This window comes from Stenella coeruleoalba (genome assembly GCF_951394435.1).
Source record: "Stenella coeruleoalba genome assembly, chromosome: 17".
In the NCBI taxonomy this organism is placed as follows: Eukaryota; Metazoa; Chordata; class Mammalia; order Artiodactyla; family Delphinidae; genus Stenella; species Stenella coeruleoalba.
Genome location: NC_137163.1, coordinates 1,184,157 through 1,206,744, shown reverse-complemented (window position 1 = coordinate 1,206,744; position 22,588 = coordinate 1,184,157). Strand labels below are relative to the sequence as shown.

Sequence of the window (22,588 nt, the reverse complement as noted above, 5' to 3'; positions counted from 1 at the left end):
GTGTTCCCATTGCATTTAGAGGGATGAGTGAGCCTCAGTGGGCAGGACAGTTCTTGGGGCAGAGAGGCCTGCGGGAGACGCAGTGCCTGGTTTCCTGGGAGACGGCAATGAGGTCGGCCAGCGGAGGATAGTGGAGGTGGGGACAAGAGGAGTTGAGGATGACACCCAGGGTTCCAGTTTGCATGGTTGCGTGGGTGGGGCTGTCCTCTGACCCTAAAACCCCATCACAGGAAAACCGTCTAAAAACATACCTCTGGTGAAAACAGAGGAGGCTATTACAAACATGCTCCTTACTTTACAATTTGGTTGTTGTTTTATAAGTTCTGGTGCTTTTGTTTGACGTTATTAAAGATGCCATTTTCCTGCCTTCTTAACAAACGGACGTTAGGTAAATGGCTGTTTTCCTGCTTTGGTGAATAATGGCCAGACGGAAGCCTTCTGTCGTGTCGACGGCCTCTCACTGCCAGCCCAGTGTGTGCTGCGGCAGCTTTGCATAAAGGTGGCATCGAATCTACAATTGCGCCTGGATTTGCTGGAGCCCACGGAGGCGGAACTCATTTTATTCAGAACGCCGCGGAACGATAACCAAAAAAGGATACCATGAAGGCAACATCCATCATATGCTTCTTTAAAAACCCCATTGTCAGCATCAGTGACGATGGCATTACCGCTCAGTCACTGAGATTAAAAATTAGTCATACGTGGAAAATAGAAACAGGTTTTCAGGGAAAAGGAAGCTTTGGTTCCACTGAATTATGCCTCTTTTTTGCTTGGTAAATAAAGGATGCATATTTTCCAATGATATATATTTTCGAGGTTAGCTATGTCTAGGTGGTCCCAGATTTGGGGTAAGAGCCTTGTTGTCAGTTGACTGACTGGGCAGGTGTCAAAAACACTTTATAGGGCTTCCCTGGTGGCGCAGTGGTTGGGAGTCCGCCTGCCGGTGCGGGGGGCGCGAGTTCGTGCCCCGGTCCGGGGGGATCCCGCGTGCCGCGGAGCGGCTGGGCCGGTGGGCCGTGGCCGCTGGGCCTGTGCGTCCGGAGCCTGTGCTCCGCGGCGGGAGGGGCCGCGGCGGTGGGAGGCCCACGTACCACGAAGAAAATAAAAAAAAAAAACTTTATAACTTATATCCAAAACCGTCTGACAACAAGGTATTCAGTTGTGACATCAGAGTTACCGCCATCCAGAATCTGAATCTTTCTGGATTGGGTCACGAATGAGTCCTTGGAATGACGGGTGTCTTCCTTCTCTTAGGTGTCACAGCCCATCAGTGAGGCTGAGTGTGCAAAGCGTCACTCGGCTGCCTGCGCCCTCTCACCCCCTTAAACCCTGGTGAAACCGAGCCCTCTGCCTTCCGGGCAGCCACACGCCAGCTGGGGCCCCCGCCCCACCAGGAAGCCCCACCCCCCGTCCTTAGCCATCCTCCTCCTTGCCTCCTGTGACCTCCAGCACCCCTCCTCGGCCCACTCTCAGCGGGGGCCTTGCTTCCTATGTCATCGACACATGGAAACAGCGCACAGGGAGTGTCCGCATCCTCCCAGCCCCACGTGTGCCCTGCCTGTGTCTGCCGTCCCTCTGCCTCCTCCTGTCGCTGTGGTTGGACTATTCGAACCTCTGTTGAAGGCTCTCAGCCCTCCCATGACCCCACAAGCACGTGTCCCACCAGTTCTCTGCCCCCCGCCCCCTGCCAAGCAGAACTCCCCAGATGTGTGTCCACTTCCCGTCCTCTGGCTCACTTTTGATCCCCGTTAAGGCAGCCTTCTGTCCCCACACCCCACTGAGACGGCCCCCAGCAAGGTCTCCAACACCCACCACCACCTTCCCTGGCCTTATCCCGCTGACCATCAGCAATGTGGGATGATGCCTCATTCACGGGTGCTCCTCGGACCGTGTCCGTCCCCAGGTTTCTGGGGGGCATCTGGCCCAGCTGCTCCTCCTCTTCCTGGCACTGCCATGAACTGCCAAGCTGTCTGCCCATGACTGCCCCACCACACGTGGCCCTGCCTGCAGCGCGCTCCCCACCTGGCCTCACCTGGCCTCCACTCCTCCAGAGCCCAGGGTGGTCCTTCGGCAGCGGGATTTTCTGCAGAAGGTCGTGGGGAGGCCTCAGTGGGGGAGAACATGCAGGTGCCTTCAGCCGTCTGCCAGGGACCAGACCAGTAAACACCACGCTCTGGGGAGCCCTGGGCATCCTCACCTCGCACTGTTCAAAGGATAAAGCTAGTTCCCCAAATGGCCAGAAAAATGTCCATGGAGCCAGGCCACGATGCCAAACTTACAAGGACAATAATTTGTACCCACCCCCTTTCCTTGGACCTCATTCCCGAAAAGTGCCGTTTCCCCAGAAGCCACCGTCCTTGCTTGGAGACAGACCTCTCCCTCCCTCCCCACGTGCACCTCTGCGTCCAGGAGGGGCGAGAGCACAGACGTGGCTTGGGAAGGGTCCAGAGTGTGGTGGGTATTCAGGGCCCACAGAGCCCCTCCCACCAGGGCCCTGGGCTGGGCGCCCTGAAGAAGACTCTTCTAAGGCACTCTGTCTGCTCCCAGGTGGCTTTTCCAGGTGCCCTCTGCAGCCATTGCTCTCAGTGGCTCTTTTTTTTTTTTTTTTTTTTTCCCCAAATGACTCTCAGCTTGCCTTCAAATAAGAATAAATATGTGTGTCTGTTCCCTGGGCCTTTGACAGCCCTGAGCTGGCCCCATGACTCGGGTGGGATTGATGGCCCCGTCTCACTGAGAAGCCAGGTGCATCTTTTCCAAATGATGAATGGCTTTCTCACGAACACAAAATTGTTGATTGTATTTACAAACAATTCCTTTTTCACGTTCCGTTGATTCTTCTCCAGCGTCGGTCCCTCAGTGACACCCGCACGGCTGATGCATTGGTGGCCATTACCTCCATTGATTAAGGCTTCCTGTGGTCCCGCGGCGCCTGGTACGCCATTTGTCACAGACAAGCGGCTTGCACACAGCAGTATATCATGCTCCCTTCGGGCTTCACGGTTATTTATTCTTCAATTTATGTTGCGTACCCTGTAAGTACAGGCGCACACCAAAACTCCAAAATCTTAGCATGCCACAACAGTGAGCGAATACAGGAGTAAAGGAATTCTTTGCCAATCCCGTGCCTCCAGAGCCTGACTCCTCTGCCCCTCATTCTGAAAAAATGCAAATGTAAATAAACAGTGTCAGCACTGTCCCTAATTGAGACTTGGGACCAGAGAGAAGGTCGACGGAAGCGCCGCCACTTTTCACCAAGTCATTCAACACTTAGCATGGAACCAAAAGACCCCAGACCCAAATTCTTCAGCACCTCCTGGGGACGAGGCAGCCGTCAAAATGGCCCAATCCAGGCCAGGTGGGAATTTGCTAGAATCAGCTGCTTTCTCTAGGTTCCTCTGTCCCACCTCCTCCTCCTGATGGCATTTTGGGCTCACCCGGGGCATTCCCCACGGTCAGTCCCTACCAGGAAACGGGCTGTGTGCAGAGAAGGTGCTGGACGCTGCAAGGGTCCTGGCTTCTCTCCGGCCACTGGGTCTTGGGCAAGCCGGTGACACTCCAGATGGCCAGGCCCTCCTCTGGAACTTGCAGAGGCTCAGAACAGAGCCCAACTTTCCTCCCAACTCGAAAACCTGGGTGTTCACGTTCGCATCGATTGCCTATCTGGCTCATAGTTGCAAAGTGTCGATCAGTATAAAAGTGTAAGTCAGAGCCCATCAGCACTTACCGTGTACTGCCGTGGAGAGAAATTTATCTTCTCACAGTGCGGGAGGCTAAGTCCAGGATCAAGGTGCCAGCTTATTCAGCTCCTTGTAAAGACTCTCTTCCTGGTTTGCAGATGGACGCCTTCTCACTGTGTCCTCACGTGGCTAAGAAAGCAAACTCTGGTGTCTCTCTTTCTTTTTTTTTGGCCATGCCACTCAGCTTGTGGGATCTTAGTTCCCTGACGAGGGGTCGAACCCAGGCCCCCGGCAGTGAAAGCAGGGAGTCCTAACCACTGGACTGCCAGGGAATTCCCTGGTGTCTTTTTCTCTTACAAGGACACTAATCCCATCATGGGGTCCCCACCCTCATGACCTCATCTAACCCTCATCACCGCCCAAAAGCCCCACCTCCAAATCCTATCACATTGGAGGTTAGGGATTCAACATAGGAATTTGGAAGGTGGAGAAAATTCAGTCCATAACGTAGCTTAACACTAGCTACCTTACCAAATTATCTAATTAGTTCTAATAGGGTTTCTTTTTGGTTGAATTTCTTGGGATTTTAAATTATGCAATCATGTCATTTGCATATAATTTTGTCTTCTTTCCCCTAGTATTTAGTTTCCCTGCATTATTTCCTTAACTAAAAGTTACAAACTACTCCTCCTGTGGGGCTCTCCCAGGGGCCCTCTGAAGATCCCCCCCACCCAACTGGCCACAACTACATCCTGAGCCCATGCGTGTAGGCCTATGGATGGCTAACGGAATGGGACTAAGATGACCACTGTGGGTCACTGTGTCCTGCCGATGTTTGGGGCTGGACAGTGACTGTGCAGGTGTGCCCTGGCGTCACGGGCATTTATTTATTTATATATATTTTTAATGTCTCTTTTCTTGCTTTGCATTTTTTAAGATGATCTGGGTTTTTTAAATTTTATTTATTTTTATTTTTGGCTGTGCACAGGCTTTCTCTAGCTGCGGCAAGCGGGGGCTACTCTTCATTGCGGTGAGCAGACTTCTCATTGCAGTGGCTTCTCTTGTTGCGGAGCACGGGCTCTAGCCGCATGGGCTTCAGTAGTTGTGGCATGTGGGCTCAGTAGTTGTGGCTCGCGGGCTCTGGAGCGCAGGCTCAGTAGTTGTAGCGCACGGGCTTAGTTGCTCCGCGGCACGTGGGATTTTCCCGGACCAGGGCTTGAACCTGTGTCCTTCGCATTGGTGGGCAGATTCTTTAACCACTGCGCCACCAGGGAAGCCTTCTAGTTATTTTTTAGGTAATGTGAAGTTTGTGTTCTTTCTTCTATTTCAAACCTTGTTTAGAAATATCTTTTCACTTCCAATGGTTACCTTTTATTTTGGATGTTTTTTGTTGTCCATTTCTAGACATCCACTCTTCCAAAACGAAGCTTTGGGATTGCTTTGTTATAGAAGGTGCAGAGTTTCACCAACCTTAGCTCTACAAGACCCGATTAGCCAAACAGGAGCCTCCTCCAGTGCCCTACCGCCCCCCCCAGGGGCGACCTCTTGTAACTCTTTGAGCTGCCGATTTGGTATTGAATTCCACAGTTCTGAACAACATACTTCTGCATCCGGAACTCTGTTTTCTAACTGAGGCCTTACCTACTGACTTTGCCTCAGGAGGATGAAGCTTCAGCTTCTCTCACCCACTTCTTCACTCTTCCCCTCTCCCCTCTTCCTAACAGAAACTCGTTATAATGGTCCTGAGGTCAAGATGCCAGGACATCCTGAAATACACAGCTGAGTCAGGTTATATTCTGTGGTTACTTTTTATTTTCCCGGGAGTTAACAATTACCTTATTTTGGAGTTGTTATTGTTGCAGATGGCCAGGGTGGGCCAAGGAGCTTAGTTTACAGGATTTAGCGCTGGGGAACTGCCGGATCAGGCGCACACGTTTGGAGAGAAGGAGCCTAGGGCTCTGCACGGAGGGGAGATGGTGAGGACGGACAAGCTGGAACTTTATCGGAACTTGATAAACTAGGGCTACTTATTACTCTGGTGTTCCTGCCCCTACAAACGGTGTGTTCTTAGGTGAGGTGAGCCCCACATGAAATTTGAGTGCATTGCAGAGTCACCATAACTAGAGAAATTATGAAAGGACCTGGACAGAGGCACATCGCTGGGGCAACCCTGCAGGGAGAGCAGGTTACGGAAAGAGTCCAATTCTGGAAGCAGGCTGGTCCTGGAGGCAAGTCAGTTCTAGAAGTAGGTTGTGAAAGCAAGATGATACTGGAAGCAGGTTGTGGAGGTGGGTTCTGGAGGAGGATTCTGGGGTGTGGGCTCCAGAGGAAGGTTCTGCAAGCGGGTTCTGGAGGTGTGACAATGGACGGCCGACCATGGCACCTCACTGGGGCCAGGCCGGAGCCTGGGTATCCGCGCGGAGACAGGAAAGCGGACCTTAAGAGCTGCACGGGCGCTCGCGCCAGCAAAACCGTTAACCCCATTGCGGATGTTTTCGGACTAGCCCCGCAGAGGCCCCCCAGCCGGTGCGGGTGAAACCCGCGCAGCCCGGGGCCCTGCGCGGCGCAGTGTTTTTCCCTTATCCGCCGGCCGGCGGTTGCCAGGGGCGACCGCATTCCCCCGGGGCTCCGCGGGAGCGGGAGGGCAGGGCCTGGACGCGGACCCACCTCCCTCGCACCCTGGTTGGCCAAGGCTGCTGTCCGTCGGAGTCTCCGCTGCCGCCGATTAGGCAGCGGAAAGTTTCGCACGCTCGGCGCCCAGCGCCCCGCCCCTCCAGCCGACTGGGCCACCCCTCCCACCCCCTCCGGGAGAGGGCAGTGCGGGATCCCGTGCGCCCGGGGTTCCTGCGCCAGCGTTGGCTTCCAGGCGGGCGCGGCCCGAACGGCGGGCGGCAATGGTCCCTGAGGGGAGGCCGGACGGTGCGGGCGCCGGCGAGGAGAGCGCCCGGCTGCAGGCGGCGGGCAGCGTCCGCAAGGTGGGAGTGCCCCAGGGCGGGGGGCGCCGGGAGGTGGGGTGCCAGATCCGACGTGCTCCTGTCGCCATCTGACTCCGGCGGGCGCGGGACTGCCGGGTCGGCGCTGGCTTCTCCCGTCCGAGCGCGCCGCTAGACTCCGGGGCGAACCCCGCATCTCGCTCGCCCCTAGAGGCAAGGTGGGCTTATCGCTGGGGAAACTGGGGCCCGGTGCGGAGCCAGAGCCCAGCTGTCTGCCTTTGCTGGGCTCCTCTCTAGCCCGTTTGGGGACCCCTCCTGTGTCGACCAGGAAAAAGTGGGAGCGCAAGTCCACCTCTTGGTTTTCTCCAACGCTTCAGGACCCCCTTCTGTGACAGGTGTTGCGCTCTGGTCAGTGACAGCCCGTGGCCCTAGTGTTTGTTCCTGGTGCCCATCATTCCTCCTTTTCTAGCTTTGCCCTCTCTCTCCTAGGGCTGTTCAGCTTGCCCTGGGCACCCAGCTCTGTGTTTAATGAAACTTTTAGCAACAGGTGGCTGAAGCCTCGTGGGTACGGGAAATGGCTGGAGGATTGCCCAGCTAGGTGGTTTGTCCCTCCTCACCTACCCGCACCTCTGCCTCCTCCTGAAATCCCTGACCCCACGCGCTGTGGACTGTGGACCATTTCCAGGACGACTGGGGAAGCTCTGGAAGGGAGGGGGTGTGGAGACATTCGAGTCTGTGCCTGGGAAGGAGAGGGTGCTCTGGCTGCCTCCCTCTGCAGCCCGGGAGCCCAGCTGTCCCCAGGTGGTCAGCAAGAGGCTGCCCCAGTGTTTATGCCAGGCCTTGGGCATCCATGTCCCCAAGGGTTTTCAGTCAGGTGCCACCAAGCATAGGTGGCACCTGCACCCACAAGGGTGTGAGGCCTGGCCCTGCTGACCATCTTGCTGATTGTTCCCAGGCCAGTGCTGGCATAGTTGCCCCCACACGTAGCCAGTTCTGGACACTGCCCATGCCATTTCCTCCTGGGCTTCTGGGGGATCCGCTAGACCCATGCCATCAGGGCCATTGCAGGGAGGGTGTGGGGAGCTGCCCCTCTTCTCCGTCGGAGTGGAGGTTCTTCCACAGGTGGGCGAGCTGGCACATCCCTTTACCACCTGGTGCGGAAATGGGGGTGAGTGTGGCTCTCAGCCCGCCCAGCACTGCGGACTGGGCCGTAGGCACACCTCCCATCCAGGTCACACAGCCAACCTGCCTTCTGGAGGGAGCGTTAGGGTCACAAGGCCATGGGGGTGCTGGCTGCGGAGCTCAGAGGGGACCCTGGCTCAGAGGCCGTGGTCTCCCGCCTCCAACACATCTCTCCGGGAGCACTTGACATTGGAGACAAACGAACTGTGTTGATGGGGACAGCCCTGCGGGGCTGGAGGTCTCTGCCCGGCACGTGGACCACCCCTCCCCAGGCAGACAGCTGTGCTGCTCACCCAGAACCCTTAGAACCTGCTGGAGCTTTGCAGTTGGACCTTCAGAGGGATAGGGATGTAGCTTCGGCTGTGGCCTGCCCCTCTGTCCCCGGATTCTCAGGCCTCCTGGAGGGGAGACTGCTCACATCCTCTCCTCATTCCCTTTTGCACCAAGTGGGTATGGGAGGCACCACGGAGAAGAGGCGCAGGCCAGTGGGAAGACAGACACTCAACAAGCAGAGCGGAAAGAGGAGAGCCGTGTTTTGTCTTGTTCCATCCTGGTGCCACCCTGACACCAGCCCCCTTCCCATCTACAGATGAGGGCCTGCCCAGGGTCCCACAGCAGGGAGTCCTCCAAGTTGATTGCTCTTTCTCCCATTGTTCAATGTGGACAAGTCCCCTCTCCCCAGTTACCTTGAAGCCTTCTATCAAGTCCCAGAAGAATGCCTCCTCCTGCAGGAAGTCTTCCCTGATTGATCTCTCCTGAGAATACTGGAGTGTGGAGGAGATGTTGGGCCATAATCCAAGGTGGCTATGCACCAGGAGCCTTGTCTGTGCAAGGGCGTGAGACCTTCTTTAGGGTGCCCCCTGCACAGGGCTGGGACAAACTAGAGCCCCCAGAAGGTGGGAAACTGCCCTGTGTGTGACAGTGGGGGCATGCTTCCTCAGATTTGCGGAAGACAGTGGCCATTGTAGGGAGGCCAGCGTCAGCCCCGCATGAATAAAACTTCCCCTGTCTGTGCCATCAGGGCAGGGTCCTGGGAGGCACTGTGTTCTCGTCCCTGCTCCGTTCGGGGGCCAGGTGATCACCTGAGCCTGAGAGGACGTTGCCCAAGGAAGTACGTTCTGAGAAATCCTTCCCAACTCTTGGGCTGGTGACTGACCCAGACGGGAGGTCCTTAAATGGCCAGGAGGAGGTGTGGCAGCTGCGGCTGCACCAGTCCCACTGGGGCCCTGAAGCCCCTCCCCTCACCAGAGGAAGCCTCTCACCCTCGGAACCTGCCGCAGGGCTCCCTGCTTGGGGCCCGGGACGGGACGTGGGCAGGCAGGCAGGTGGCCCATATGCAGTACAGAACCCGCGCAGAGGCACTTCGGATGGTGGCCGTTGGGAGGCCTGGCCTGCTGCCTGTGAGCAGAGGGACCCTGGGCCTGTGGTTTGGGACGGAGCCCGGCAATGTTCAGCGTGGCCCAGGGGAGCCTCCTGTTAGCGCCCCAGCGGGAGCTGGCTGGGCATCCCCTCCAATTAAACGTGTGTGGCCTGGCATAATTGTGTGGGCGGGATGGGTCGTGGGTGTTACAGAAGGAATTCAAAAGGGCAGGAGGATGTGTGGTGAGTAACTGGCCCTCTCCCGGTGGGAGCTCCAGGCGGGGCTGCTGAGGCCCAGAGCCACACCGGACAGGCCGAGATTCTTCCCGGGGCCCCGGTCCCAGCCACATCTCCCCCTGCCATGTCCTTGCTGGCCCGGCCCCCGTAACCTGTGGCCTGTCGGCAGGGCTGTGACCTCCTGGCAAATTCGCAGCACGGCTGCCTGCAGAGCCGCAGGGCCCAGATCCACCAGCAGATCAACAGGGAGCTGAGGATGCGGACGGGCGCCGAGAACCTGTACAGGTGCGTGCTGGCTGCCTGGGACACCTGCCGCCGGCCGACCCGTGGGAAAACAGTGCCGTGTTCCCCGAGGCCCCTGCGAGGCAGGTGCATCCCGGGGCAGGGCAGTGACCCAGGTGGGTGCCTGGTCTTGTGGTCCACATGTGATTCCGTGACCATGGCCTCCCATTCAGGCTCCTGAGAGGCAGGGCTGGGCGTCCCACTGGGGTCTGGGGCAGTCATGCCGCTCAGCTGAGACCCTCACAGGTGACTCAGGCCCCCACCTTGGTGGCCCAAACTGGCAGGGGTAGGCTCAGGGCCAGCCGAGTTCTGTTCCGTGCGGGACTGGAGCAGGGCTTGAGGGGATGTCCCCACTGCTGTGCAGTGTGGGAGCCTTTGAGATGCACATGGTGACCAGCAGCTGTGTGCTGACCTTCACACACGCCAGTTCTACTGGTGATGGCCCGAGGCCCAGGGAGGAGGCCTGGCCTGCTTGAGTGCAGACTGCCAGTGAGTGCAGAACCAGCCCCAGGGCGGGGCTTGGCTGGGCCTGGGCCACTCCTTTTCCTTAGCAGCCCTGGCCCCCTGTCCCTCCCATCTGTAGGGCCAGCCCTGCCTTCCTGGACCTGTGGCCCCACTGGCAGGCACAGAGAGGGTCTGATCCCCGCCCCTCCAGGGAAGTTGGCTTCCATTCGCTGTGGAGGGCAGGCTGAGCTGTGTCCTGGGGGCGCGAGAGGTGGGGGAGGACACTTACGCCCTGGAAGCTCGGGGACCAAGGAGACGTGCTTGGGCCAGACATACCCGCGACATACCCGCGTGGACAGGAGTCTGCGTGAACCATGGGGGTTTGCAGAGAAGGGGGAGGTCATCTGGTGGGCCCTGGACCCCACTGCTGCCCCCCAAGGGGGCTGGGCCCGTCAGCACATCACTGTGGGAGCGGGCTCCAGAGCTCAGGCTAGGGCAGGGGCTGCAGCGAAGCCCAGGGGCGTGGGCCCGCCTGCAGGGCTGGGGCTTCACCTCAGCCTGGCCTCCCCTAGAGCCACCAGCAATGCCCGGGTGAGGGAGACTGTAGCCCTGGAGCTGAGCTACGTCAACTCCAGCCTGCAGCTGCTGAAGGAGGAGTTGGAGGGGCTCGATGGCAACGTGGACGCCGACCAGCCCCAGAGGTGTGTGTGCACGCGTGTGCAAGGACACGGACTGGCCCCGGATGTGCGTGTGTGCATGTGTGCAAGGACGCAGGCTGGCCCCAGAGATGCATGTGTGCAAGGATGCAGAGCGGCCCCAGAGGTGCGTGTGCATGCGTGCGCAGAACAGCACCCACCACGTGTGTGTGTGGGAGGATGTGATCCAAGACAGGGCGTGGTGGGACGTGTGTGGTGTGCAAGGACATGTACCGTAATCAGAGGAGAGGCGTGTCCCGTGGGGCGGGAGTGGTAGAGGGTGGACTGCGTGGCCACTGGGGACAGCAGAGTCCAGCCTTAGAGCCCAGACTCGATGCTTCTGGTTCTAGCGAAGGTGTCACTGTCCCCATGATCCCCCTGGGGCTGAAGGAGACCAAGCAGCTAGACTGGGCCACGCCCCTGAAGGTGAGTGCTGGCCTGTGCGCCCTGGGCTCGGGGGGTCTCTGGGGCTTCCTGGTCCAGCCGTCTCACGGAGATGAAGACTCTGAGGCCCAGAGAGGAGGGGGTCTGCCCTGGAGCCCCTTGGCCTCCCCAGGCTATGGGGGATTTGGATTGGGTGGGCTTTGCAGAAAGGCACGCACCCTGGGATGGGTGTCAGCAGAACTGGAGGCCCCAAGACGGCTGCAGGGTCCTGACTCTCACTCTGAGGGTCCCTCTGGCGGGGGCCACCTCTTCCAGTCAGAGCCTGTGCTGAGAAAACCCGCTGGTTCCTGGGGCCTTGTTGGGGCTCGTGAGCCCGGCTGCCCTGGCTAGCTCGCCACTCCGGCCAGGCCGGCAGAAAGGTGCCTCGCCTCTCGGCCTCAGTGTCCTTGCCTGTCAAGTGGCAGGTCACTTGCCTCGTGGGGTTAATGAGGGAATTCAAGTAGAAACATCACCAAGTCTCCAGGCCCCATATCTGTGGTGGGGGGCACCCATGTCAGTGTGTAGACCAGGGCCTCCCCTCGCTTCGGGTCTTCACCCGCGTCGGGCTGGGAGACTTCAGGGAAGCCCAGCGCCTGTCCCTTCGAATCAGGAGCTGATCTCAGGGCACTTTGGAGAGGACAGTGCTTCCTACGAGGCTGAAATCCGGGAGCTGGAGGACCTGCGGCAGGTGGGTGGGTGCCTCCCAGTCCATAGGTGAGAAGACAGAGGCTCGGTGCTGCTGGCCCTTTGGGAATGGCTACTCTGTGCCTGTCCCCACCCCAGGGACCCTGCCTGGGTCTCTCGCCCCAATGCCCTGCACAGTCTCCTGGAGTGGCACGTGGTCCACAGCAGCCCCCGGGAGGGCAGGTGTGACCGTGTCTACCCCTAGACCCTGGGGTGCTCTCCTGGGGCTGTGGCATTCAAGGGGATTCCCAGGGCGGTGTGCGTTCCATGAGGTGGGCTGGGGCCGTGGGACCCTGCTGACTTCCACCCGGCAGGCCGCGCGGACCCCTAGCCGGAGCGAGGCGGGCCTGGAGCTGCTCACGGCCTACTACAATCAGCTGTGTTTCCAGGAGGCGCGCTTTGTCACCCCTGCCAGGAGCCTGGGGCTGCTGTTCCACTGGTAGGGGCGGGGCGGGGCGGGGCGGGGCGGGGGGCGGCGGCGCTTCTGAGACCCTGGCTTCTCGTGAGGGCTCTGCCCAGCCTGACCCGACCCTGCAGGTATGACTCGCTGACGGGGGTTCCGGCCCAGCAGCGGGCCCTGGCCTTCGAGAAGGGCAGCGTGCTCTTCAACATCGGCGCCCTCCACACCCAGATCGGGGCTCGCCAGGACCGCTCCTGCCCCGAGGGCACCAGCTGTGCTGTGGAGGCCTTTCAGAGGGCTGCGGGTGAGAGCCGCCCAGGGCTGGCCCCCCAGCTGTGCCTGCGTGGTCCTCGCTTCCAGGCGTGAGGGGCAGAGGCTTCTCTGTGGCCAGAGCTAGGGGCCCAGTACGATGGCCCCCTAGCCCGAGGGGTCACACGCACAGGCCCTCTGTGGGACGCAGAGGGTGTTCCCCAACCAGGGCCGAGCACACGGGGTGGGGGTGGGGTGGGGGTGGGGTGGCCCCGCCGTGCCACCCTGAGCCCCCTCCCCTCCGCAGGGGCCTTCAGTCTCCTGAGGGAGAACTTCTCCCACGCACCCAGCCCCGACATGAGCCCCGCCTCACTCTCCATGCTGGAGCAGCTCATGACCGCCCAGGCCCAGGAGTGCGTCTTCGAGGGCCTCTTGCTGCAGGCCCCCGTGGCTCCCCGTGACTGCCTGGCCCAGCTCCACCTGGCTCAGGAGGCCGCCCAGGTGAGGGCGGGGAGCCCGGCCAAGCTGCGGTGTCTCAGTGAGCAGCAGGGCCTGGGTCGAGGGTGCCGGCTGGAGCTTAGGAGCAGAGCCAGGATCTGGGCGGGGGGTGGGTACAGGGCCTCCTGTAGGGCCCCAGAGCCGGCTGTCAACCCCGAGGTCCTGAGTCCCCGCCTCTGGGGCAACACCAATCAGGGCAGGAACCGGGGCCCTGCCCCTGAGCTCAGCCTGGCATGGGGCAGGGCCGCTGGGACTTTGGTCGAAGCCAAGCCCCAGGGTGGGGAGGGGTGGGGGCCCAGGCCGCTGGGCTCGCGGGAGGCCCCACCATCCTGCCGTGTGCGCCAGCAGGTGGCGGCCGAGTACCGGCTGGTGCATCAGACCATGGCCCAGCCGCCCGTCCAGGACTACGTGCCCTTCCCCTGGACCACCCTGGTGCACGTGAAGGCCGAGTACTTCCGCGCCCTGGCCCACTACCACGCGGCCCTGGCCCTGTGTGACGGCGCCCGTGAGTGCCCCGCCCCGCATGCCCGTGTGCCGGCAGGGCCCCGCCGGCGCCTCACCGCCCTCTCTGACCCACAGCGGTGGCGGAGGCGGAGCTTCCAGCCCTCGAGCAGATCTTCCTCGGGCTCCCGGCCTCGTCTGAGCCCCGGGGCCCCGCCCTGCCCCAGGAGCAGGAGGACCGCCGGAAGCTGGGTGAGGCGGCTGAGGGAGAGGCGGGGCGCTGGGGCCTCCGCGGGCGTGAATGCCCCACTCCACCCTGTCATCCCCAGCCCTGATGCCCCGGCGCTGGCGGGTGGGGTCCCCAGCTCGCCCGGAGCAGGGGCCCCAGCAGTGCGGGCGGCGTCGGGAGGGGGAGGGGGCAGGGGGGGCGAGCCACACACGGCGGCAGTTCTTTCGCGGCTCAGACCTGCCGTCGGGCCCTCAGGATGAGCCCAGAAGCCCTCGCTTGCCCTCCTCTCGCAGCACCTGGTGGTGGGGGAGCTGGGGCCCAGCCTGGAAGGGCCAGGCAGGCAGCGTGTGACAGCTCTGTCCCGTGCAGGCAAGGCCCACCTGAAGCGGGCCATCCTGGGTCAGGAGGAGGCCCTGCGGCTGCATGCCGTGTGCCGGGCCCTGCGCAGGGTGGACCTGCTGCAGGTCGTGCTGGCCCAGGCGCTGCGGCGCTCTCTGGCCAAGTACTCGGAACTCGACCTCGAGGACGACTTCTGTGAGGCCGCCGAGGCCCCTGACGTTCGGCGTGAGCAGCCAGGCCCCTTGGGTGGGTGTGTCCTGGCCCCAGGGGGGCGGGGGGCGGAGGCCTCCTGGCGAGCAACAGCCATTTGCCACAGAGCTATGGGCCCTGGAAGGAGGAGCGGGGCACTTGGCGGGGGATCCGTGACGGCAGCTCCACGCCCCCCTCTCCCTGCACCTGGGACCCCCAAGAACCACGCCCCGGGGCTCCTCCAGCTGGTGGCCCACAGAGGGGCCGGTGTGCACGGGCTGCAGTCGGGTCACCCACTCCGCTCTGGCCGAGCCGCACCCGGCTGCTTCCCAGGGTTCTGGGGCCGAGAGCCTTGGGCTCAGCCACGCCCTCCCTCCCCCTTCTCCCTTTCAGCTAAGACGCAGCGGAGGCCGGAGGGCAGGGCGCCCAGCTTCTCCCGGGTGAAGGTGGCTGACATCTTCCATCGTCTGGTGAGCACCTCCCAGGCCACCCCCACCTCGGCTCTGCCCTGCGTTCTCAGGCAGGCCCTCGATGGCGGCCCAACCCTGCCCGGCCCCCTTGCAGACCCTGCTGGTTTCTGTCCCCAAATGTGGAGATCGGGGCGAGGGTGCTCCAGGCCGGGGCTCCCCCGAGGGCGGCAGCCCAGCCAGGCCTCTGACCTCTGACCTCTGGCCGCCCCCAGGGGCCCCTGTCCGTGTTCTCAGCCAGGAACCGCTGGCGGCTGGCAGGGCCCATCCACGTGGCCCGAGGAGAGGGCGGCTTCGGCTTCACGCTGCGGGGCGACGCGCCCGTCCTCATCGCGGCTGTCGTTCCAGGGGGCCGGGCCGCGGTAAGGGGCCCCGCCCCGGGGCTGACTGCGGGAAGGGGTAAGATGGGACTGGCCAGAGGTGGAGGGGTGCCCGCGGGACTCTCCCCGCCTCCCTGCAGGCGGCCGGCCTGAAGGAGGGTGACTACATCGTGTCAGTGAACGGGCAGCCGTGCAGGTGGTGGAAGCATGCAGATGTGGTAGCCCAGCTGAAGGGCGTGGGCGACGAGGGCGTGAGCCTGCAGGTGCTGACGCTGCTGCCTGGTGCCGAGCCGCCTGGCTCGGTGAGCCCCGGGGCCCTGGGGGGGTGGTCCCTAACTCCTTGTCCCGCCCCGGCCCTGGGCCTTCCGCCAAGCCCCCAACATCCGCAGATGCCAGGAGGGCACTCGGGTGACCTTCCAGGCAGCAGCCGCCTATGCTGCGGCCTCCACCTGGTAGCAGCTCCTGCCCTTGACAAGGCCCCAGCCCACCCCTCAGCTGGCCTCCACCCTCCTGGAGGCCCCGGGGTGCCCTGCTGCATGGCCGCCCTCCCAGGGACCCCGCCATGTGCCCCCTGAATACCACCCAGCTCGTCCCTGTCGCACTCACCAGGCTGGCCACAAGCAGGCCAGGCCAGGGTGCCGACCGATACCCATTTCCATCCCGAACACAGGGGGACCGCCGGCCAGCCCTGGGGGCGCTTCTGAGGAGCCAGAAGGAGTGTGGCTGGGAGACACCAGGGCCCGCACAAGCCAGCCCCAGGCCCCTCCTTGGCTGGAACCGCAAGGCCAAGAGGGGCAAGGCTGGAAGGAGGCTGTCCCCAGCCCCACACCCCTGAGCCGGGCTGCCCAGGCCGGCAGTGAGGGGCCAGCTCTCCCCACACCCCAGCCCCAGCACAGGCTCCAGCTGACTGGGAGTGAGGACCCCATGCACGCCTTCCTGACCCCAGAGCACCTTCGGGCCAGTTTGCTGCCCCACCCAGTGCCCAGAGCTGCCCATTAAAGACATTGTGAAATGAGGTGTGTCCGAGCCCAGTGATGTGGGCCAGGTGCTGCCCTCCCCATACGGGAAGTGTCACAGTCGCCTCTGGACCCCAACTCCCAAGTGCCAGGAGGCTGCCCCTGGGCTGCCCTGTCCTCCTGCGCCCCGGGTGCCCACTTGAGGGCAGCTTCCCGGGTGGGGGTGTCCGGCTGCCCTTCTTGGATCCTGAAGGAGCCGTCCCCAGAGAGCCAGGCAGGCTGGGGTGACGTGTTGCCAGCGGGTCCCTGCAGCCCAGATGCCCCCTGCCCCCCGTGCTGGGCTCCTGAGGCCCCTCAGCTGAGCTCTCCCCATCCCCCCGCCCCCCCAGCATGCCATATCTTGTCCACACCCTCCCTCAGGACTGGCTGCGCCCCAAGCCAAGCTTCTGTCTGGCCCCCAGTGATTCCTTCTGGGCACCCCTCCCGCTGGCCCACCTGGCGCCCAACAGGCTGGAGGAGGCTCAGCTGCCTTCCCGCCCTGCCCCTCCCTCCTGCCCCTCCCTCCGCACAGCAGCCTGGAGTGCCCACAGCGCTGCCTCCCATCTGGTCGGGGTCCCAGCCAAGGCCAGCTACTGCAACACCCTTTACTGTCCCTCCGTGGACAGAACGGGGACCCATCCCTGCTTCCGTCCCTCCTGTCCCCTCATCCTGACCCCTTCTGCGTCGAGGGCCTAGATCTGATCCCAGCCCTGCACCTGCAGTCCAGTCCTTTACCAAGCTGCCAGCCAGGCCCATCTCCCGCCCTCACTTCCCATCTGGCCAAGCTCCACCCGCCCTCACCCTGTCTCCGCCCTCACCCCGCCAGGCCCCACCCCATCCTGCCAGGCTCTGCCCCACCTGTCCTCGCCCTGCAGTCGAGCCTGGGCGTCCGAGGCCCCTGCTCCAGCCTCGGGCAGGTGTCTGCGGGGCCGTTTCATCCTCCTGCACCTGAGCCCAGCACTGAGGGGTGCCCCCAGCCCACTCTAGCCCCCTTGGACTCCTCCCCAGCCCCTTTGGCACTGAACTGGGCTCCTCAGACCGTGAGCCTTCAGTGTTCCCCCCCAGCCATGCGTACTGGTGGACGGCCCCCAGAGACCACGGCGGCCACACTCTCCTGGGTCCCGCGGTGGTGTGGCTCAGGATCTGGCCCCAAAAAGAGGAGTGAGAGGTGGGACGGGGTGCCGCCTGCAGCCCTAGGCAGGGTTGGGGGGGGGGCAGGGGTCCCCGTGGCCACCAGGGGGCAGCCGCTGCCCGCTTAAGTGCAGTGCAGGTTTGGGGAAGGGCGAGCAGCAGACCCAGGAGAGCAAGGAAGCCCCCCTGCAGACCAAGGCCCAGCTACCCCCGTCTCCGGGCATCATCCCTGTCCCCTCTGTGAGGTCCCCAGGCAGGAGCAACCCTGTGGGGGGGCCAGGCAGCCCTGGCCCCTGCCATCCACCACCTTCTTTAGCATTACTGGGGCAGGGGAGTGAGTGGGCGGGGGGGGGGGGGGCGGTGAGAGTGTGAGGGAATGGGTAAGTGGGTGTGATGAGGGCATGCAGCTTTCGGAGTGGGATGGCAGGGCTGCGCCACCTGCCGGAGCCTAGGGACAGGGCATCCAGGTGCGTCCCTCCCCGACCCACCTGCCCCTCCTGGGAGAATGCCCCTCTCAGCAGAACCGGCCAAGGTCACCTCCGCACTTACTAATTTGATTAATAAAACTGTGCATCAAGGAAGCATTACCCGCTAATCGGGGACGACAAGGCTGGCAGGTCCTGTCCAGGACTCAGCAACTTGCCTGCTTCCAGCAGCCGATCTGGACCCAAGAGGGGCTGGGACTGGGCACGGAGCTGCTACCTGCTTCTCGCCCCAGGCAGGTGGGGAGGGCCCCTTGCCAAGGACCAGACCCTCCCCATGCGGACAGCCGGTGGTGCACGCCCCACCAGGGCCTTCCCAGCCCCTCCCTTGCCCTGCACAAGTGGCCTGCCTCCCGGCCCTCAGGCAAGCCAGGGCCTTTGCTCCCCTGGGCCAGGTGGGGCTGGGCATCGAGGGGAACTCCAGCTCTCCAGGAAGCAGTGAACCCACTTTCCAGATGGGAAAGTAGGTGCTGAGCGTGGGGCACAGACCAACCGGCGTCCCACAGGGCCAGCGGAGGCTCTGCCCACACGTTTCAGCTGTTCCTGGACGCCGAGAGTACTGCCACCCTGTGTCCAGCACACCTCAGCACACAGCATACAGCACACGGCCCACCCAGTCTCCCTGGCATCTCCCTAGTGTCCCTGGACGGCTGAGTTGGCCAAAGGCGGAGTCCTGGGCTGGCTCCAGGAGGCCTTGGGGATGAGGTCATGGACACGACTCTGGGCCTGGCAGGACCCCCAGCGGTCAGTCGTGGCCTGACCCCCACCATGAGGGCAATACTGCACCCCCGTGGGGGCAGGACTCAGAACAAGCTGGCAGTGGCCTGTCTGGCACCCGAGGGTGAGTCCCGCTACACACGACATCAGCCTGGGGTTGTGTGAGCGCCTGGCCCAGCCCAGGAGTGAAGCAGGCGGCTGAGGGGCTTCTCCGTGTGTGCCAGGGGACTGTCCAGGCTGGGGGAGGGACTATGCCCTGAGGGCCCACCTGGGCTGAGTCCTCTCCCCAGTGGCAGCGGGCTGCCCTGACGGGCTGGCGCGTGGGGATCCGCACACAGTGGGGCTGGGGGTGAGAAGGCGCACGCCTGCCCGGCCCATCCACTCTGCCCTGATGTGTCTAGGGGCTCCGGCCCTTCCCAGATGCTTGGCCCGTAACAGCGCCCCAGCCCCATTCTGCTCTGTGCTCTCTGCCCCCTCAGTTCCAAGCTGGGATGTGCTCAGCCTTCCTCAGATGTGGCCACGTCTCAGGTCGGTCACGGCTCTAAACCCCCCACTTTCCGGTCCAGCCACATCCCGTTGTCGCGATGCCCCGGATGGGCCGTGGGCCACAGACAGGGACGGCGCCGGCTCATCCACAAGCTCCACAAATACCTGGGAAGGTGCAGCCGCCTGGTGCGAGTGTCCCGTGCATGCGCCACCCGGGGAGGGAGGGTGAGGGCCGGGAGCTTCCGAGGCGGCAGCGGGACACTGTCCTTGTCCCCGTGCCCAGCGCGGGGAGGGCCCGGGAGGACTTGGGAGAGCGTGGGGCTGAGGGCGTGCGCTGAGCAGCGTGCACGCGGAGCTCCCCGGCACGCGCCCGGGCCGCCCCGGCCGCCGCCCCCGCCCCACGCAGGGACGTCTCATTTTCCAGAGCGGTCTCGCGCTGCGCGGGGAGGTTGGGCTGAGTGCACGCTGTGATCGTTTTGCTTTGCCAACAGAAAACTGCCGCGAGGGGAAAAGGCAAACTCCCTTTCGCTTGGGTCAGCAGTGAGCGCAGCAGATTAATGTGAGGAGAGGCGTGGGCGTGGAAGGAAGGGAGCCCCGAGGCGGCGGCGGGAGGGCCAGGGAGGGGGTGGGGCGCAGGGGTCACAGGGGAGGGCCAGGTGGAGGACAGGTGTCAGGGCCGCCGGCTGGGGGGACTCCTCCTGGCTTCGCTCTTCCCCCGTACCCCCTCGATTCACTTCTCCCAGGGCTCCCACCGCACCCCACCCCCACCCGCACCCAGCCCAGGCCCATCCACCTCCGCCCCAATCCCCCAAAAGGCAGGCTTGGCCCAGGAGCCTCCAGAACAGGACCTGGATCGATGGCACACTCCAGCCGGAACCCCACTAACCATGACCACGAGGTGGTTCCCAGCCTTCACCCCACTGGACACCAGCCCCTGGGGTGAGCCCACGGGAGGTAGCACACGGGGACCCAGGGCCAGTGTGAGAGGTGGTGCGGCTCACCAAAGCTGCACAGCCGCCGCGGGGGTGGGGGCCGCCAGGGTGGTCCCAGGGCCCTGGGGATCCAGAAGTGGGGTGCGTGGGAGGCAGTTAAGTGGGAGAAGCAGCCGCTCTGACCCCGAGCTCCTGGTGGGGCCGAGTCCCCAAGGCCCTGCTGAGAAGGCTGGGTTAGAGGTCTGCCGGCCCTCATGGAGGCCGGGAGGTAGGGCTCCAGCGTTGGGGTGTCCCGTAGGGACCCAAGCCCAAGAAGCCCGAGGCACACTGCTCCCAGCATCCCGAGACAGAGCTTTTGTTGGAGACGCTGAACTTGCTGCCTGACCGCAGAGGGCTCAATGGTGGCCCCCAAAAGATACAGCCACCCAGAACCTGTGAACGTGCCCTTGTGTGGAAAAAGGATCTTTGCAGATGTATTCAAGTTACGGATCTTGGGATGAGATCATCCTGATTACCCGGTGGGCCCTGAATCCACTGACACGTTTCCCAGTAAGAGACAGAAGAGGAGAGGCCGTGTGAAGACACGGGCAGAGACGAGTGCTGAGACAGCAGCCTAGGAGCACCTGGGGACACCAGAGCGGAAGGGACCAAGAAGGGTCCTCCCCTCCAGCCTGCGAGAGAGCACGGCCCTGCCGACACTTCCATCTCAGACTTTTGGCCTCCAGAACTGGGAGAGAACAAGTTTCCGGTGTTTTAAGCTTCCGAGTTTAGGGTAATTGGTTAGAACAGCAGCAGGAAGCCAATACGCCGACCTCACACAAGTCCCCGTGTTTCTGGGCCTCAGTTTGTCCTTCCGTAGGATGGACAACAGGGCCTCAGGTGTTGGATTAGAGGGGTGGGCTCAGCCCAGCTGTCCAGGAGAAGCATCTCGCACTTCTGGAAAGCCCGCCCCACCCCCAGATTCTGAAGCACGTGGCTGGGGCACTCGGCACTCGGTCACGATGGCCTGAACATCTGCATTTCGGGACTGTCCAGCTAGAGGCGGACCGAGTGGATGAGGCAGCCACAGACATCCCCCACCCTGCTCACCTCCCTCGGCCTCAGAGTCCTGGGGGCTCAGAGCCTTCTGTGGCTGGCTCCCAGGTGGCTGTGTGCCTTTGAGGCATCTCACCACCCCTCAGACGGGCCATGGCTCCTGAGTGCTGCCTCCTGGGGGCTCAGCCCCAGGGGGAGGTGGGAGACCGTTCTCTCGGTGGCTGGTGAGGCCTCTGCACAGGGCCGTGGGGTCGCTCAGAGTCCGTGTGAAGCAGCCTGGCCACGCCCCTGGCTGTGTGTGTTAGGGGGGTCTGAGGCCTGGGGGGCTGCCCAGGCTCAGCCAGCACCCCATCCACCCCCCCCACCAGGGCCAGGCACCCTAGCAAGCTTTGCCCTCTTCCCTGTGGCCGGGGTCTGTGCGTTCAGCTGTCGTGCAGGTGAGCCTACCTCACCGAGCTCCTAGGGGGGGCGATGGACCCAAAAACAGTTGCCCCCAGGCAAATTTAGAAGGCTCGACTGGGGCCGTCCAAGGAAGTGGAGTGGAGGTGACTTGGGTCAGGGTCAGTAGTCGGTGTGGCCGCCGAGGGAACGGGCAGTGCACGGGTTTAGAGGACACTGAACCCCGCCCCCCCCACGAGCCCCCCTCTCCCAGCACCAGGGGTGAGGGTCTCCCGGGGCAACCTCGGCCGCCCCTTCTGTGGCCGCGTGCCTCCTGGTGCGAGGGAAAGGAGAGCCGCCCTGCCCCTGCGGGGCAGCCCCGAAACACCCCTCCCCTCCCTGCACCTGCCACGACAGAGCCACCTCTTCAGGGGGTGCTCCTGGAACCCCTCGGCGGAATCCCGGCCAAACATCTCTGCCTGGCCAGTCTCCTGGGACAGAGGGTCCCTGGGCTCACAGCCCAGGAGGGACAGGGGAGGAGTGGAGGGGACAGCGGCTTGCGGAGTCCTCAGGGACCAGAGCACACCCAGCACTCTGCTCGGACGGCTGGGAGAAGTCCTGTGCCTCTGGCCTGATGCATCGCTCTCTGCTGACTCTGGGCCGCCAGCCCTGCCCCGCCCCCCCGCAGCTGTGCCAGTGTCTGGAAGCCTCCTCTGCTTGCTCCAGTGCAGCTTAAGCTCATGAGAACCCCCGCTATGGCCCTCCCCCTCCTCCCCTCCCCCTTCCTCCCTTCCCCTCCCTCTTCCCAGCCTCCCCTCCCCAGGGCCTGCACTCTCTCAGTGGCACCTAGCTCCGGGGCCAGGTGGGCATGGTCCTCACCTGCCCCTGAGTGGAGTTGAGGCAGGATGTGTGGGAAGGAGGGCAGGTGGGCTCCCAGAGGGGGCGGGGAAGGACGAGACAGAACTGCCCAGCTGAAGCCCAAGGCCCCACTTGTAAGGGGCTGTCCCTGGGGCGCCCTGTCCCAGCCTGCGAAGAACGCATCGCTGGGTCTCAGTTTCCCTACCTGAGAGCTCAGAGCCCTGCTGCGGCGGGGTGGGGGGCAGCGACGTCTGGGAGTCCTGCGTCCCTCCCGGAGCGGACGTGCCCGCCGTGACTCCCTCCTCTCCGGACGCTGACTGTGGACTGAGCCGGGGTCGGGGTGAGCCCAGCCACCACGCGCTCACACACACACAGCCACTCCTCCCAGGCCATGCAGACCGCGAGGCCGGCTCCAGGTCCCGCACCCTCGGCCCACGGCACCACCAGGGAGCGCAGGAGGAAGCACCGGGCCGGGAGGGCGGGGTCAGCCCCGGAAAGGCAGGAAGGACCCTCCTCACTTCCTGGA

At 63.1% G+C, this 22,588-nt stretch overlaps 1 protein-coding gene across 9 annotated transcripts; it reads left to right on the top strand.

The window, feature by feature from the left end:
* The first annotated feature begins 6,530 nt into the window (after window positions 1-6,530).
* RHPN1 (rhophilin Rho GTPase binding protein 1) lies at window positions 6,531-16,262 on the top strand. Of its 9 annotated transcripts, XM_079901900.1 has the most exons (15): window positions 6,531-6,652; window positions 9,558-9,673; window positions 10,687-10,815; window positions 11,160-11,235; window positions 11,843-11,920; window positions 12,231-12,355; window positions 12,454-12,620; window positions 12,873-13,066; window positions 13,412-13,568; window positions 13,643-13,756; window positions 14,103-14,297; window positions 14,655-14,731; window positions 14,944-15,090; window positions 15,189-15,350; window positions 15,719-16,262. In XM_079901900.1, the coding sequence occupies exons 1-15, from the start codon at window positions 6,572-6,574 to the stop codon at window positions 15,881-15,883; spliced, it is 1,983 nt and encodes a 660-aa protein (XP_079758026.1). In that variant the 5' UTR covers window positions 6,531-6,571; the 3' UTR covers window positions 15,884-16,262. The 9 variants fall into 9 exon arrangements, 8 of the variants coding, with proteins under 8 accessions (XP_079758026.1, XP_079758031.1, XP_079758030.1 ...); XM_079901905.1 differs by lacking the exon at window positions 6,531-6,652 and having other exon boundaries at window positions 9,417-9,673; window positions 13,409-13,568; window positions 14,103-14,731; XM_079901904.1 differs by lacking the exon at window positions 6,531-6,652 and having other exon boundaries at window positions 9,417-10,815; window positions 13,409-13,568.
* Window positions 16,263-22,588: the final 6,326 nt, after the last annotated feature.